The sequence below is a fragment of the Lathyrus oleraceus genome, chromosome 6 (genome assembly GCF_024323335.1).
Source record: "Lathyrus oleraceus cultivar Zhongwan6 chromosome 6, CAAS_Psat_ZW6_1.0, whole genome shotgun sequence".
In the NCBI taxonomy this organism is placed as follows: Eukaryota; Viridiplantae; Streptophyta; class Magnoliopsida; order Fabales; family Fabaceae; genus Lathyrus; species Lathyrus oleraceus.
Genome location: NC_066584.1, coordinates 265401692 through 265420202, shown reverse-complemented (window position 1 = coordinate 265420202; position 18511 = coordinate 265401692). Strand labels below are relative to the sequence as shown.

Below are 18511 nucleotides of genomic sequence, written 5' to 3'. Positions count from 1 at the left end.
AAAGTGCGGTGGCGACTCGATTCTTTGTATGCTTTGCTTTTGATTTAATCAATAAATCATAAAGTGACGAATACACCGCTACACCCTTTACGAAGAATGGGGGGACAAGTACACCTGCATAATGGTATTAACTAACTATTCCCTTCAAGACTTTCCTGACAAGTTGAAGGAGACGGATTTGATCATGTACCCAAATAATACCCCCTAAGAGGTCTACCACTTCGTCAAGTTCTGCAAGAGGATGATGGTTGAACTCATCACTGACATTGAGGCTCTCCGCAAGTCTCAAGGGGTCACTTTTAGGGTGGATATCTAGTTGGTTTATTTGCTTCCGTTACTTGTATTTTGCAACTTCTATGTATTGCAGTCTATTTTCCCTTCAAAGGATGAATGCAAGTTGTGATTTTCTATTGTGTTTTCCTTTATTTATGATTGTGAACATGAATCGTCAAGTAGTTTTTGCAATGAATAAACACAAATAACTAAAAGAGCTTTGCTTTAAAATAAAACAAAAAAAAACATTCATGCATCCTTTTCATCTTTCGAAACACAAAAACATAAAAAACTCATCCATCCACCCTTTTTTTCTGACCAGAACCACTCTCCAAAGTTGACTTTCCGGTACGATCACGAGGACGTCGACAAGCTGTCATGGAGCAACTCCAAGAGAACCAAGTTGTCCTTCAAGAGGAAGTATCCCAGGTGCGGTCCGAAATGTGTCAGTTGATGGAGACTATTCAAGCAGCCGCAAGTGGCCAAGAGGTTATGGCAAAGATGCAAGAAGAAATGAATCAACGTGTCAGTACTACCAATCCTCCTACACCTCCAGCGGTCGAGACTCCGACTCCAGTTCCTCAAGTTGATCCTCCGATAAACATTAGTGCACCCGGCGGTGTTCCAAACCGCAATCCTCGTCCTCATGTTTTTAAAATAGACGACCAACATTATGCGTTCTTCGGACCAGGGATGTTTCTCAAGATGAAGCCTTCGGTTCATCAACCAACAAGGTGGAAATGAGGGTAAAGGCTATCGAGGAAAAGCTCAAGGCAATGGGGAACACTAATGTTTTGGGCCTTTATGTGGAAGAAATGTGTCTGGTGCCTAGGGTCATCATTCCGGCCAAGTTCAAAGTTTCAGACTTTGAAAAATATAAGGGAAATAGCGACCCTAGGACTCACATTAGGGCATACTGCCGAAAGATGGTTGCTTATTCCGACGATGATCAACTTTTAATGCATTTTTTCCAATATTCCCTCAGTGGGGCATCCTTGGATTGGTATTTGCAACTCGAGGGCAGCCATATTCACACATGGAGGGAAATGGTCGAGGCATTCCTCAAGCACTATCAGTACAACACTGATATGGCACCTAATCTCACGCAGTTCCAAAATCTGACTCTAAGGTTTGAGGAGTCCTTCAAAGAGTATGCCCAACAGTGGAGGGAATTAGCTGCTAGGGTACAACCCCCATTGCTAGAAAGAGAATTGGTAGACATGATTATGGGAAACCTGCAAGGTCCATACCTTGACAGAATGGTAGGGAGAACCTCTTCAGGCTTTTCCGACCTGGTCATAGCCGGTGAAAGAATAGAAAATATGATTAAAATGGGAAAGATCCAGAACTCCACCAGTACTTCTAGTGCATCGAAGAAACCTTTTGTTCCCTATAATAAAAAACGAGAAGGAGAGACCAATGCCACCTCTATCATTCGAACAAGAAATGCCTCTTATCCACAAGTAACCGCCACAGTTCCCGTCCAACCAAGTCAACAACAACCATTTACAATTCTTGTTCAAACTCAACAACATCAACGCTACCAGCAACCACAACAACAACGGTATCAACAACAACCGCAACGTCAGCAACCATAATATCAACAACAACAACAAAGGATGTGGAGGCCCGAGAGATGATTTGACACAGTTCCTATGCCGTATAGCCACATTCTACCATATTGATTGAGGGGATAACTTGTACAATTAAGGGAGTTAGGACCCTCACCAGCGGTTCTTCCTCCTAGTTATGATGCAAATGCCCATTGTGAATTTCATTCTAGTGCTTCTGGGCATTCAATCGATAATTGTAAAGTGTTAAAGTACAAGGTTCAAGATCTTATTTATTCTAAGGAAATCGTGTTTTCCCCGAAGGGGGCAAATGTAAGTAACAACCCAATGCCCCCTCACAACAATGCGGTCGTGAATATGATGGAAGCTGGCAATGGAAGAAGATTGATGTCTTGTGTGGACGAGTTAAAAACACCACTCATCGAGATCAAGAATGCTTTAATGAGGGATAATGCCTTTCCCATTTGTAGTAATGATTGTGAACACTGTCTGATTAACCTGCAACAATGTAGAACGTTGAAGTCTGTCAGACAACAATTAATGGACCAAGGTATTTTGGTGGTAGACTACCCATCCACAAAAGAAGATGTGTCTACCCTCGAGATACCATACGACGATGTCCCTCCTCTACAAATTCCATATGACTTCTCTCAGTTAACTCTGTTAACAAATCCTGTTACTCCAATCATAATAACAATTCCCACACCATTCCCGTATGTAGACACCAAGGAAGTCCCATGGATGTATGAAACCTCAGTCTACATTCATGGTCAGAAGATTCAAGAAGAACCGTTGAAGTCTAGTGATCCAATGATCAATATCACAGGCACTGGCGGAATTACGAGAAGCGGAAAGATATTTGCGCTGACATCCACTCTAATTGGAACTATCAATCCTTCAACTTCAGACAAAGGCAAACAAATTGATGGAGCTTAGCAAAGACAAGACCATGCACCTTCCAATGAAGTAGACAAGTTCTTACGCATTATCAAGAAGAGTGATTATCGAGTAGTTGATCAGCTTAACCAGACACCCTCGAAGATCTCAATGTTGTCTTTATTAATGTGCTTAGAGGCCCATAGGGATGTATTGGTAAAATTTCTAAGGACAACTCACGTACTGCAAGAGATCTCAGTTTATCAGTTTGAAGGGGTAGTTAACAATATCACTACTAGATTAATCTTGGGTTTCAGTGATGAAGATTTTCCCGCCGAGGGAGGAATCATAACAAAGTTTTCCACATTTCTATTGAGTGTGTGGAAACAGTCATATCAAGAGTTTTGGTAGACACTGGGTCTTCCCTCAATGTGATGCCTAAGAGCTCTCTTGCTAAGCTAATTGTTGAAGGACTTGTAATGAAGCCGAGCGAGCTTATAGTAAGAGCATCTGATGGGAGTAGGAGGACTGTAATCGGTGAGGTGAATTTTCCTATGAAGATTGGTCCCTATACTTTCCTTATCACTTTCTTCGTAATGGACATCTATCCAGCCTACAGTTTTCTGCTTGGAAGGCCTTGGATCCATTCAGCTGGTGGAGTCACTTCAACGCTCCACCAAAAATTGAAATTCTTAGCTGATGATAAACTAATTGTTGTCGAGGGTGAGGAGGACATTGTAGTAACTCACCTCACATTTTTCCGATACATTGAAGGAGAAGGGGAGATAAGGGAAATCCCATTCCAGTCATTCGAAGTTATCAATGTTGAAATGGTTTACCCATCAAAGGATGAATCAAAAGATGCTAAATCTCCAATGGCATCTCTTAAGGAAGCCCTGACCATCATAAAGGATGGACACCCCCAAGGATGGGGAAGATTGCTTGAACTTCCGGCCAATAAGAACCGTACCGGTTAGGTTATAACTCCCAGAATTTGAAGAAGCCTACGGCGATAGCTGCAAAGGGATCAATTTTCCCGCTATCCGAAAACATCTCGAGCGCCGGTTACCTTGATGACAGTCGTATCTGCACCGTAAAAGAAGATGAAGAAGAAGATGCCGGATTGATCTTCACAAAGACTGATGGAAAGGAGGCCACCAAATGGGCCGAGATTGAAATACCTAAAGTGACCCTGATTAAAATGTAATTCCCAATGTTGTTTTCCATCCTTTTTATCAAAAGAGCCCATGTCAAGCCCAAGGCATGGGGGAATCATTTGTGGGGTCTCATCAAATTTCCTTATTAATCAATAAAAAAAGGTTCATGTTCATAATCAATTTTGAGATCCTTGTCTTTCATTTATTTTATTTCACTTTTTTCAAAATGGCAATTTTCTTTAAAAAAAATTCAAATCATCATTTCTTTCATATCAATAAAATTCGTGAACCTTAAGTCATGCAGATCATCCTCGACAACCACCAATGATAATTCTGCTACAGTCTCATATGACTTTGACAACCCAATTAATCTAGCCGATGAAGAGTGTGAGGAAGAGGCCGAACTTCCTGAAGAATTGGAAAGGCTGCTCAAGCAAGAGGAAAAAGTCATCCAGTTGCACGAAGAACCAGTGGAAGTGATTAACCTTGGGACAGACGAGGAAGCAAAAGAAGTCCGAGTTGGCTCTGCTCTATAATACGAGGTAAAGGCAAAATTGATAGAACTCTTGAAGGAGTACAAAGATGTGTTTGCATGGTCATACTAAGACATGCCCAGCCTTGATACCGACATTGTGGTCTACCATCTTCCTCTTAAAAAGAATGCCCTCCAGTAAAGTAAAAGCTACGAAAGACCCATCCCGATATGGCTATGAAAATCAATAAGGAGGTACAAAAACAACTCAACGTCGGCTTCCTAGTAGTCTCCAATTATCCTCAATGGATTGCTAACATTGTGTTTGTACCTAAGAAGGATATAAAAGTAAGAATGTGCGTAGATTATAGAGATCTAAATAGAGAAAGTCCTAGAAGATGACTTTCCACTACCACACATTGACGTGCTAGTAGACAATACTGCTCAGTTCTCTGTTTTCTCTTTTATGGATGGTTTCTCCGGTTATAACCAGATCCGCATGGCTCAAGAAGATATGGAGAAAACCACTTTCATAACACCATGGGGCACCTTCTGCTACAAGTTGGTGCCTTTTGGATTGAAGAACGCCGACGCCACATACCAATGAGCCATGGTCACTCTCTTTCACGATATGATCCATAAAGAGATAGAGGTCTACGTCGACGATATGATAGCCAAGTCTCAAACTGAAGAGGAACACCTTGTCAATCTAGAAAAGTTGTTTGAGAGGTTGAGGAAGTTCAAATTGAGGCTTAATCCCAAAAAATGCACATTTGGGGTAAGATCCGGAAAATTGCTAGGTTTTATTGTCAGCCAACATGGTATTGAAGTAGATCCCGAGAAAGTGAAGGCCATACAAGCGATGCCTACACCCAAAACCAAGAAGGTAGTCTGAGGATTCCTAGGTAGATTGAACTAAATTTCTAGGTTCATATCTACCCTCACTGCCACTTGTGATCCAATCTTCAAACTTCTTCGAAAGGATCAAGCCATCATTTGGAACGATGATTGCTAAGACGCATTTGAGAAAATAAAGGAGTATTTGCAAGAACCTCCTGTGTTGATGCCTCGTGTACCTGGTAGACCATTAATCATTTATCTTACCATTCTCGAAGGATCTATTGGATGTTTCCTCAGCCAACATGACGAGACTGGTAGAATAGAGCATGCAATATACTACTTGAGTAAGAAGTTCATTGATTGCGAGAGTAGGTATTCGATGCTTGAAAAGACTTGATGCGCACTAGCATGGGCTGCCAAACGTTTAAGACAGTACATGCTCACTCATACAACATTGTTAATCTCTAAGACGGATCCTGTCAAATACATCTTTGAGAAGCCGGCTCTAACCGGTAGAGTAACCCAATGGCAAATGGCTTTAACCGAGTACGATATCCAACATGTCACTCAAAAGTCCATCAAAGGGAGTGTATTGTCTGATTATCTTGCACAACAGCCCTTGGAGGACTACCAGTCTATGCATTTTGAGTTCCCCAACGAGGATATCATGTTGATTAGGGATTGCAACATCTCCGGTCCCGAGGAAGGACCCAAGCCTGGATCCTGATAGACCTTGGTTTTTGATGGAGCTTCTAATGCTCATGGTAATGGCGTTGGGGCGATAATTACTTCTCCAACTAATTTCCACCTCCCCTTCACCGCCAAATTATGTTTTGAATGTACAAATAATATGGCCGAATACGAGGCTTGTATCTTTGGTATTGAAGTTGCTATCGATCTTAGGATCAAAATCCTGGAAGTCTATGGAGATTCAGCCTTGGTAATCATCCAAGTCAAAGGAGATTGGGATTCTAGAGATCATAAGCTCATTCCTTTCAAAGAGCATGTCTTGAAACTAGTCCCCTACTTCGATGAAATTACATTCCACCACATCCCTCGAGAAGAGAATCGGCTAGCTGACGTCTTGGCAACTTTGGCGTCCATGTTTAAAGTTAAGTGGAAGAACGAAGCGCCATCCTTTCACCTGAACTACTTGGACGAACCTGCTTATTGTCTAGCAGCAGAAGACGAAGCTGACGGTCATCCTTGGTTCTATGACATCATGAAATTCTTAGAGAACGAAGAGTACCCTGCGGACGTGTCCATCACCGACAAGAAGTATCTTCTAAAACTATCATCTAAATTCTTCTTAAGTGGAGGGGTATTATACAAGAGAAATTATGATTTGGTTTTGCTTAGATGTGTGAACAAGCAAGAAGAAAACTAGATTATAATGGAAATTCATGAAGGATCCTTTGGGACGCATGCCAATGGGAGCATTATGGTAAAGAAAATCTTAAGGGCCGACTACTATTGGATGACTATGGAGATTGACTGTCATCGCCATGTCTAAACCTGTCACAAGTGCTAGATCTACACCGATAAGATCCATGTGTCGCCAACGCCTTTTAATGTCCTAACATCACCTTGGACTTTCACCATGTGGGGCATTGATGTGATCGGACGCATAGATCCAACTGCCTCGAATGGACATCGCTTCATCCTTGTAGCGATTGACTATCTTACAAAATGGGTAGAAGCAGCCTCGTACGCCAACGTTACTAGACAAGTGGTGACTCGATTCCTCAGGAAAGAAATCATTTACCGTTATGGGGCCCCAAACAAGATTATTACTGATAATGGATCTAACCTCAATAATAAAATGATGAGAGAGCTATGCCGAGATTTCAAGATCGACCACCATAACTCATCACCTTATAGGCCTAAGATGAATGGCGTTGTTGAGGCAGCTAACAAAAACATCAAGAAGATCGTGCAAAAGATGGTAGAAAACTACAAAGATTGGCACGAAATGCTCTCGTTTGGATTACACGGCTATCATACTTCCGGGCACACGTCCGCTGGGGCAACTCCCTTCTCCCTTGTGTATGGCGTGGATGCAGTCTTTCTAGTCGAAGTAGAGATTCCTTCCTTAAGGATTTTGATTGATGTTAATCTTGATGGGTCTGAGTGGGTACAAGCTCGATTCGACCAACTAAACCTCATTTATGAGAAGCGCTTGGCATCCATCTGCCACAGTCAACTCTATCAAAAGCCCATCAAGAGGGCACATGACAAAAAGGTTTTCCCCCATAGCCTAAAGGCCGGAGACCTCGTATTGAAAAAGATTCTCCCAATCCATATTGATCCAAGGGGAAAATGGACGCCAAACTATGAAGGCCCGTATGTTGAAAGAAAGGTCTTCTCCGGAGGAGTCTTAATCCTTGCAACTATGGATGGGGAAGATCTTCCATCCCCGGTAAATGCGGATGCAGTCAAAAAATACTATGCTTAAAAAAAAGAGAAAGCCCGATATATTGAAAACTCGAAAGGGCAACTTATGCAAAAAAAATGGGTATCCCGGTAGACTAAAAACCCGAAAGGGCGGTCTAAGCAAAAATTAGGGATTTAACAAGAGCAAGAGGTTGCATCCCGCAAGGAATACTTCTTGATTCCCCAAAAAATCAATTATGTGGGTCCCCCAGCAAGTCAATCCTATCACCCTCCTTCTGAAAGCAAGATCAAAGGACGACCAAAAGCATAGAGGTTATAGCAGAGATAGAACTTGGTGGAAACCTGAGATGTTTCATTGCCATTACAATTATCATTTTTCTTTTCGCCACTTTTAGGAATTGCTTTCCTTTGTACAAATTCCCTATTTTTGGGACCACTTGTCAATAAAAATCAGTTCTCTCACATGTGCTCCATATTCTTACTTTTCCTGCTTTGTCTGCGAAATGACTTTTTTTCTAAAATAAAATTACATGGGAAATTTTCGATTAAAGACCCTTTTTCAAAAAAAAACTATAAGGGAGACAACATCGAATTACACTTCTTTCATAAATTTTCTAAAGGTAATCAAAACACCTTGAGAATTTCCATCTCGAGGGCGCCACACAGTTCCTGGGACTAGGCCAGTCATTTCTCTCCCCATTAGGAATTCTCAAATATTACTTTTAGTGCTTTCTTGGACGTCGAGCTCCAATTTCTCAAGGTACCGAAAAGTCATTACACTTTCCCCAATCACCCTTTTTGAGCCCAATCACCATTGGCATGCCTCAAATACACTCCCCCGCGAAGCCCAAACATACTTGGCATAACTTGCAAACCCTGTGTTTCATACATTCCCCCGTGAAAGCCCAAGCATGCATTGGCATACATAACATCACAACATAAGTATCTCCTTAACTTACTCAAATTAACTCGTCAGACTTTGGAATTCCCCAACCATTGTTAGGATTTTTTCCTAATAAATGTTCATCCTCAAACACAGCCGCGTGTTCCAGCCATGGCTAGGAATCATCGCTAAACTATTTTGTTTCGTTTCAAATTTCCCTAGAGGAGTCAAGCATTCTAGCCGATGTTGAGAAACATCGCTACACTTCTTCTATCCCCAGAAGTCATCATCATATTTTCCAATTTCCTTGCAGAGTCAAGTATTCTAGTTGTTGCTAAGAACCGTCACTGAACTGTTTGATCTTCCCGGAGGATTTCAGGTATTCTAGCCTTCGCTATGATTCGTCATTGTACCTTCATGAAAAGTTTACTTTCACAAGTCGATTCAGGTATTCTAGCCTTCGCTAAGAATCATCACTGTGCCTTCATAAAAAGTTTACCTTCACAATCGATTCAGGTATTCTAACCATCGTTAAGAATCGTCATTGTACCTTCGTGGAAAAATTGTATCTGTAGTCGAGTCAGGTATTCTAGCAATCGCTAAGAATCGTCACTGTACCTTCGTGGAAAACTCGCATCTCCGGGCGAGTCAGGCGTTCTATCAGTTGCTAAGAATCATCACTGAATTTGTTTGTTTAACCCCCAATAGATGTTAGGTGTTCCAGCCGTTGCTAAGGAACACTGTATTGTTTTTCCCTAGTCGTTACTAGGAGTGATCACCCTTTTCCTCAATCCCTAGTGAAGTTTTCTTCCCTTAATTCTCTTGGGTTTTTGACATCAAACTTTTATCATTAAGAAGATACTTAGAATGCATACATCACATTGCATGCATAATCATCATAACCATGCATAATTGATGACACTAAATTCACCGTATTTTTGACTCTGATTTCGCATGCATTTTAGTAGTTTTATTGTTGTTTTGTTGTGTTATTACTATGTTTCTCTTTGTTTTCAGGTTTTTACTTTAGTCGGAGCCCCGATCGAGAAAAGGAGTGAAAAAGAGCTAAAAACCCTAAAATTCAGCATTTTGTACTTGTGGCTCCCACTGTGGCTGGCGCCATGGACCCTGCCATGACGTGTCCTAGCTCAACTTCCCTCAACTGTCATGTTCCCCACTACTTCCACTAAGGCGCCACAGATTTGCCTTGTGGCGGGCGCCACGAGAGGAAAAGTTTTCCCTCCCAAATTCAAACTGAATGGCGTCCTTGTCATTTCCATCATTTTGCTTGCCTATAAATAGAGACTCGAATTCATTTGTTTAATCATCCAAACTTAGAGTAGAGGAAGATCCAGAGCAAAATTAGTCTCACTTAGGCATATATTCAGTATTTTAAAGTGGTAGTTGCTTCGCATTGGGGTGTCACCACAATTGTGTAATCGAGTTTTATGATCGAGTCTGTAATCGAGTTTGGAGCACTTTGGAAGGAAGTTAATCCTGCCGCCATTTTCATTTCCGTTTCGCATTTTATTCAACCCTCCGATTGGAGCAGGTTTTTATTACTTTGCCTTTATCTCCTTTACTTTCCCGCACTGTCTTTACTTTATTTATTTCCCGCACTGTCTTTACTTTATTTATTTCCCGCACTGTCTTTACTTTATTTATTTCCCGCACTCGCACTACTTTTATTTACTATCCGCACTCGCACTACTTTCATTTATTTCTCGCACTGGCACTACTTTTATTTATTTCTTGCACTCACACTACTTTTATTTAAATTAAAATGCACCTTTACTTTACCATGTCTAACTAAACCTATAAGGTTAGAATGTAAGAATCGTAATTGAACCGATAATCCGTACAATTGTTCGTAGAAACACTTAAGGGCTATTTTGACTTTCAACTTAAGTTTTCCCGCACTTAATTTCCATTGGGTATGATCGAAAGCCGTCCAACGTCTTTTTAAACTTAGTTATTTATAACTATTTCAAATACAGCGAAAGCGCTTTGTTTAGTTCATTAGGAGTTTTTAACTTGAGAAGAAAAGTGATTTTAAAACTATTTTCGGATGCGTTTATAAGTTTAGAGTCTGGTTCGTGAGAACCTCTTTTGGTTAAGAAATCCATGTTAAAATACTTTTCAACTTAGTCAAGATACTGTATTTCTTAAATATAGGTTTACTACTCTAACACAATGCGCGCCTTTTTATAAGTGACAATAAGAGGGTTTGATTAGTGAGTACAACTCGGTTCTGAATACGCGAAAGCGAGAGTTCCTGTTAAGTTGGTTCTTTTCAAAGTAGGAAACACTGCCCAAGTAGTAGTTGTATTAGCAAGTACTTGGATTATTAATTGATTATGTGAATTACATTCAAGCATATCTTTATAAATTGAACTTTATTTAATACTTTACTTTTCATTGCACACTCTAAAAACCTCTATTTTTTATTACCTTAGATAAACACCATAACAATAGATAATGATATATTGACACTTGGTCTCTGTGGATTCGACAATCTTTTATATTACTCTGACGCGTTGGTATACTTGCAAAAAGCACGCATCAAGTTTTTGGCGCCGTTGCAGGGGACCAATTTCGTCAAATTTCATACCCTGTTGTTATATCGTTTAGACTTAGGTTATTACCCGCCGGTCAATACGAAGAACTCGCAGCACCGGAAGCTTAGTATACCCTCTTGCGGAACCTGAACGTTACGCTCGCGCACGTTTAATCTTTCATAGAATTAGGAGAGCTATGGTCGAAGATCAAAACCAAAGACCTCTTAAGGACTTCGCCCAACCATCCAACGAAGAACCTAGTTCTAGTATAATAAACCCAACCATCCCAGCTAATAATTTCGAACTTAAACCATCCCTGTTGCAACTAGTGCAACAGAGACAATTCGCAGGTCTCGCTACTGAGAACCCAAACCAACATTTAAAAATCTTTCTTCCATTAGCAGATACTTTTAAAACCAATGGAGCTTCTCCTGAGGCAATCCGTTTAAGATTATTCCCTTTTTCCCTCAGAGATAAAGCCCTATCATGGTTAGATTCCCTTCCACCCAACTCCATTACGACTTGGGATAACCTTAGAAGAGTATTCCTTGCTAGATATTTTCCCCCAAGTAAGACCGCCGTTCTTCGAAACCATATAACTAGATTTACCCAGAACCAAGGAGAATCGTTGTTCGAAGCTTGGGAGAGATATAAAGAGTTGTTAAGAGCATGCCCACATCATGGCTTAGAAAATTGGTTAATCATTCAGACCTTCTATAATGGACTCCATTATAACACTAAGATGACCATCGACGCTGCCGCAGGCGGTGCGCTGATGAACAAACCCTATCCTGAAGCTAGTGCCCTCATCGAAGATATGGCTCAAAACCATCAATCATGGGGAGTCGAATGAGCGATAGTTGAGAAGAAGGAAGCTCAAGGAGGAGTGCATGAACTAAGCTCTATAGAAATGATGCAAGCTAAAATGGACGCATTAGCCCTTAAGGTCGAGCATATGTGCATAAACCCGAATACTGTAGCCGCAGTTTCGTCGGATTGTGAGATATGTGGAACCAAAGGACACCAATCTGCAGAATGCAGTCTATTAAACGAAACCTATTCCGAGCAAGTGAACTACACCCAAGGGAACCCATACTCGAATACCTATAACCCTGGATGGAGGAATCACCCGAACTTCTCCTATAAAAACAATAACCCTATCCAAAATAATGCGCCTCCGAGAAAAACTAGTTACCAAGCCCCAAGATCAAATCAACCTATGCAACCTATACCACTAAAGCTGAGCCTTGAGAAAATTATGGAAAATTTTATCACCGCTCAAACCCAACAAAACAAGGAGTTCATGAACCAAAACATTCACGTAAGCGAATTGATTACTCAGTTAGGAACCAAGGTTGACCAAATAGTTACTCATACCAAGATGCTTGAAACCCAGATCTCTCAGGTAGCTTTAAACCAAGCCCCCCAGACTATGCCTGGAGGACAGTTCCCTAGACAATCTCAACAAAATCCGAGAGGGCAAGCCAATGCCATTACCCTACGAAGTGGGAACGCTTAAGATGATCCACCAAACCCAAGATTGAGTGAACCCAACACTTCTAAGGAATATACCGAACCCACAGACGAAGTAAAGGAACCAGAGGAATCTGAAAACCAGAAAGGTCAAGAAAAAGGAGAAAAACCTAAAGATAAAACATACGTACCACCCCCGCCATATAAACCACCTATACCATATCCGTAAAGACTCAAACAAACCCAGATCAATAACCAGTATCTGAAATTTATTAAAGTTATAGAAAAACTTCACGTAGAAATCCCTTTCACAGAAGCCATCACCCAAATATCTTCTTATGTTAAGTTTCTCAAAGATATCCTTACCAACAAACGTAGACTAGACGATCCGAAGCCTTTGGAATGTAATGCCATTTCCGAGAATAAGTTAGCCAAAAAAGATAAAGATCCTGGAAATTTCTCAATTCCTTGTCTTTTGGGTAGTCATGTCATCGAAAAAGCTTTTCTAGACTTAGGAGCTAGTGTGAGCTTAATGCCTTTAGCAGTTTGTGAGAGGTTAAACATAGGAGAATTACAGCCCACTAAGATGTCACTTCAGTTAGCCGATAGATCTGTTAAATATCCGATAGGCATTTTAGAAGATGTCCCTGTTAGGATAGGTCAGTTATTTATCCCTACTGATTTCGTTGTCATGGACATCAAAGAGCACAGTGATATACCAATCCTTCTAGGTAAACCATTCTTATCGACTGCAGGAGCCATAATAGATGTCAAGAGAGGAAAGTTGACCTTTGAGGTAGGTGACGAGAAAATAGAATTTATACTTTCGAAATTTCTTATGGCATCTGTGATGGGAGACGCATGTTATGCCTTAGGTATCATTGATGAATGTGTTAGGGAATTAGAACAAGAAGAAATTATAAAAACAATTAAGTTACCATCAACTCTCATAATGGAAGATGATGACTTTAAGAAACCCTACATCGATGATAACCTTTACGAATGTTTATCCCTTACCCCAGATCCTATGCTATGCCCTAAGAAACCAACCTTAGAACTTAAGGAACTGCCTAAGAATCAGAGATATGAGTTCCTCGATGAAGAGATGAATCGTCCAGTTATAGTTAGTGCTACCTTAAGCCAAGAGGAAACGAACCAACTTTTAGATGAGTTACGAAGATATCCCTCAGCCTTAGGATATAATATCTCTGACCTGAAAGGTATAAGCCCATCCGTATGAATGCATCGGATTTCGCTCGAAGAAGACTCAAAACCCTCCAGAGAACATCAGAGAAGAATAAACCCTATAATGAGTGATGTTGTTAAAAAGGAAGTTCTTAAGTTACTTGAGGCAGGTATAATCTATCAGATCTCGGATAGTAAGTGGGTGAGCCCTGTGCATGTAGTACCTAAAAAGGGAGGCATCACAGTCGTGCAGAACGATAAAGGCGAACATGTAGCAAAATGGTTAGAAGGAGGATGGCGGATGTGTGTAGATTATAGAAAATTAAATAAAGCAACTAGGAAGGATCATTTCTCTTTACCATTTATAGACCAGATGTTGGAGCGTCTAGCCAGACACTCTTACTTCTGCTATCTAGATGGATATTCTGGATTCTTCCAAATACCTATCCACCCCGAAGATCAAGAAAAAACTACCTTTACATGCCCTTATGGAACTTTTTCCTACAGACGAATGCCATTCGACCTCTGTAATGCCCCAGCTACTTTCCAACGCTGCATGACGTCAATCTTTGCAGATTACCTAGATGGTATCATGGAAGTGTTTATGGATGATTTCTCGATTTGCGGATTTGATTTCCATAATTGTCTTGCTAACCTTGAGAAAATCCTGGAGAGATGCATGGAGGTGAACCTCGTGCTAAATTGGGAAAAGTGTCATTTCATGGTGACCGAAGGAATTGTTTTAGGACATATAGTTTCCGAAAAAGGTATAAAGGTAGATAGAGCTAAGATAGAAGTTATAGAAAACCTAAAACCACCTAAAACTATCAGAGAAGTCCGAAGCTTTCTTGGACACGCTGGATTCTACCGGCGTTTTATCAAGGACTTCTCCAAAATAACTAAACCTTTAATTGGACTTTTAATGGAAGATGCTGAATTCATTTTTGATGAAAAATGTAATGACGCATTTAATCTTTTGAAGCAAGCATTAGTATCTGCACCCATTATGAAACCACCTGATTGGTCAAAACCTTTTGAGATAATATGCGATGCTAGTGATTATGCGGTTGGAGCCGTTCTAGGACAAAGGAAAGATAAAAAATTACATGCCATTTATTATGCCAGTAGAAACCTAGACGCTGCCCAACTTAACTACGCAACAACTGAAAAAGAATTAGTCACTGTAGTTTTCGCTATAGACAAATTTAGATCTTATCTAGTAGGAGCAAAAATTATAGTTTACACTGATCATGCTGCCATTCGTTACCTATTAAGTAAAAAAGATGCCAAGCCCAGGTTACTCTGATGGATTCTATTACTACAAGAGTTTGATTTAGATATAAGAGATGAAAAAGGCACTGAAAATGTAGTAGCCGATCACCTCTCTAGGCTAGAACATCTAAAACCAGAACTAGTACCCATAAATGATGATTTCGCCTATGATAGACTGATAGCTAGACTAGAAACCATTGAAGATGATAACCTAAGCACTCATGAGCACTTCCAAAATTCCTTAGTAGTAAGTAATGTACCATGGTATGCAGACTTTGTTATTTACCTAGCTGCTGATATCGTACCCCCTGATCTTGACTACCACCGCAAGAAGAAATTCTTCCACGATGTGAGAAACTTCTATTGGGACGAACCGCTCCTTTTCAAAAGGGGTAAAGATGGCATTTTTCGTCGTTGCGTTCCAGAAGAAGAGGTAAATAGTATTATCAAGCATTGTCATTCTGCATCCTATGGTGGACATGCGAGCACCTCTAAGACATACGTCAAGATTCTTCAAGCTGGCCTATCATGTGGCGTGATGTCTATGCTTGCATTGTCAAATGTGACAGATGCCAACGCACTAGAAACATTTCAAGGCGTGACGAAATTCCTCTAAGAAACATTCAGGAAGTAGAACTCTTCGGCGTATGGGGTATAGATTTCATGGGACCTTTCCAACCATCCTTAGGAAACATGTATATCTTAGTAGCTGTAGACTACGTGTCTAAGTGGATTAAAGCTATAGCTGCACCCACAAACGACACTAGGGTTGTGATTAAACTGTTTAAAAACTATATATTCCCTAGATTTGGAACACCACGTTTAGTCATAAGCGATGGAGGATCACACTTCATATCGAGAATATTTGATAAACTTTTAAGAAAATATGGAGTTAGGCATAGAGTAGCAACACCATACCACCCACAAACTAGTGGCCAAGTAGAAGTATCTAATAGGGAGATAAGATAAATCCTAGAAAAAACTGTTTCTATCTCTAGGAGAGACTGGTCTCAGAAGCTTCAAGAAGCACTATGGGCCTACCGAACCGCTTTCAAAACCCCTATAGGAACTACTCCCTACCAACTAGTCTATGGAAAATCCTGTCACTTACCTTTCGAATTAGAGCATAAGGCCTATTGGGACATTAAAACTTTAAATTTAGACTACCTGACCGCCGGAGAAAAGCGTATCCTTGACGTTCAAAAACTAGAAGAACTTAGGCAATTTGCCTACGAGAATGCAAAAATATACAAAGAGAGAACAAAAGCCTGGCACGATAAAAGAATAGTAAAGAAAAAATTCAATATAGGCGACCCTGTTCTCCTTTTCAAATCTAGGTTACGACTTTTCCCTGGGAAGCTACGCTCAAGATGGACTGACCCTTTCGAAGTGTCCAAGATTCTGAGATCTGGAGCCGTAGAAATCAAGAACGAAACCTGTAGTCCATTCATTGTAAATGGACAAACACTGAAGCTCTACGAAGGAGGAGACATTCTAGCATACTACTCAAGCCACACTCTGATTGATCCACCGATTCCTACTACTACAGGTGTATAAATTCTGATCGTCAAGCTAATGACGTTAAACAAGCGCTGTGTGGGAGGCAACCTATGGTTTTTCATTTTACTTTTTCGCATTTATTTTATTTTATTTTATTTTTATTTTCACCAAGACTAAATATTTGAATGGTTTGTATTTTCAGGACCCCTTTCCTAACTTTTACAGGATGTAGGATTTCGACGATATGCACGTAGCCTATAGAGATTATGCTCAGAGAGAGCACTACATCGATTTGTATCAGCGCCCTATGGCGCCCACATGTTATCCAGATCAACACTATATGGAGGCATTGCGTATTGAGCCGAGTATTCGATTTCTGAGCCACCAGCTTCATTGGGACGAGTTCGCTGACGACCTGAGTAACACCTATAGGAACTTGACATTGGAGTTCCTCAGTTCATTTGATTATGACCCGTACTCTGGACCGGATGGTATGCTGCTTTAAGGATTTTTGGAGTTGAGTACTCTTTCAGCCAGAAAGAGTTCGGTGACCTATTGGGTTTCTAGACCACTCCAGACGCTATCCCAGAGACACCTATGGGATATTTTTTGGGTAAGAAGGTGGAAAAGTTCTGGAGTGATATATCAGGTGGAGGGAGCCAGGATCCATCTACATAGTTGTCCCAGGCTATACATAACCCTGCTTTTAGATACTTCCAGATAATATTGGCACATTCCTTCCTAGGAAAACCGAATGTTGAGACATTACTGAGTGAATAGGAGATCTTCCTACTATTTTGTGCATCCCAATCTCGCCCAGTAGCATGTGGGAACTTTCTGTTATGTGGCCTCAGCGGTGTTTCCAGATCGACCGAAGGAGTCATCCATGTAGGATGGATCATTACACAGATTGCTATCGCTTTAGGTCTATCTTGCAAGCTGTTACATCTCCGGACCTATTAGGGGTACACTACCATGGATATTGACTTCTGTTTGACCAAAGGGTTGATGAGGAGAGCCTCTTTCCACCCATGTCAGTTCAGATTGCTGGTCGACAATGAGGCGATTCATTATTTTACACTACCTGATCCTATGATGACTAGTGTGCATGATCCAGCAAACTGGAGTTATGCTCTAGAGGGCCAGGGAGAGACTATCGAGGAGCCGAGATCACTGCCTATTGCTGAATATACGCCTACACCACCTTCTCCCAGGATCACTGTATTCTCTAACAATCTATCATTGCAGACCCCAGACATCCGCACCCAGATTACAGAATGTCGTAGAGAGATCGCAGAGCTTAGACAAGAGGTGGTTGACCTCACCTTACAGATGGGAGTATCTGATCTCACTCACACTACCGAGGCCGACTATTTATACCAGGAGATCGCAGAGCTCAGGAAGGAGGTAGCCATGCTCTGTGGATCTACTCAGGAAGACGAACCCCCTACTATATGATCTTACCATTTCATTTTATTTTATCTCTTTTTATGCTTATATTTCTCACATTTACATACCTTATTTTATATCATTGCATTTGGGATATTTTATTAACTATGTCAGCACATTGATATTTCTACATTTATATATATATGTTTTTATGTTTGTTTATTTTATTTTTTGTTTATTTAAATTTTTTAGTCTAATGTTTTAAATTATGCAAGCCTCATGTTACTAGGAAATTACAAGACAAATGTTATCCGGACCCCCCAAGCCAAAAAGACAACGAGAAACCCAAGCTAAAGGACCAAAATCCGGCCCAGCCGAATTTTGCCTTGTGGCGCCCGCCATAGACCCTGTGGCGCCCGCCACGACGTCTGTATAAGCTCGGGGCAGACTCCCTTTCTTCACCATTTTCACACCTTCACACCTTCAAAACCCATTTTTCCTCCTTGCAAAAACGTCCTTGAACCCCACAAAAGCTCAGACATTTCCCATCTTCACACCATACAAATCATTTTCCCGATTTCCATTTTCATTTTCATCCTTCGAATTTCATAAAAATCTAACCTTTTTACAAACCCATTCCATCTTCTTCACCACATTTCAAGAGCTAC

At 40.8% G+C, this 18511-nt stretch overlaps 1 protein-coding gene and 1 non-coding gene across 2 annotated transcripts; one reads left to right on the top strand and one right to left on the bottom strand.

The window, feature by feature from the left end:
• The first annotated feature begins 1013 nt into the window (after positions 1 to 1013).
• On the top strand, positions 1014 to 2780 carry LOC127095092 (uncharacterized). Its single transcript, XM_051033831.1, has 2 exons — positions 1014 to 1837; positions 1985 to 2780. The coding sequence occupies exons 1-2, from the start codon at positions 1014 to 1016 to the stop codon at positions 2778 to 2780; spliced, it is 1620 nt and encodes a 539-aa protein (XP_050889788.1).
• An 8824-nt stretch (positions 2781 to 11604) lies between these two features.
• On the bottom strand, positions 11605 to 11711 carry LOC127099529 (small nucleolar RNA R71). The gene has a single exon (XR_007794021.1). It is a non-coding gene; the product is annotated as a small nucleolar RNA R71 (small nucleolar RNA).
• Between the last annotated feature and the right edge of the window lie 6800 nt (positions 11712 to 18511).

Coding starts and splice junctions, on each gene's coding strand:
- LOC127095092 (XM_051033831.1), top strand. CDS start 1,014: ATGAGGGTAAAGGCTATCGAGGAAAAGCTCAAGGCAATGGGGAACACT. Junction 1,838..1,984: donor CAGCAACCACAACAACAACG/GTATCAACAACA, acceptor TGTACAATTAAG/GGAGTTAGGACCCTCACCAG.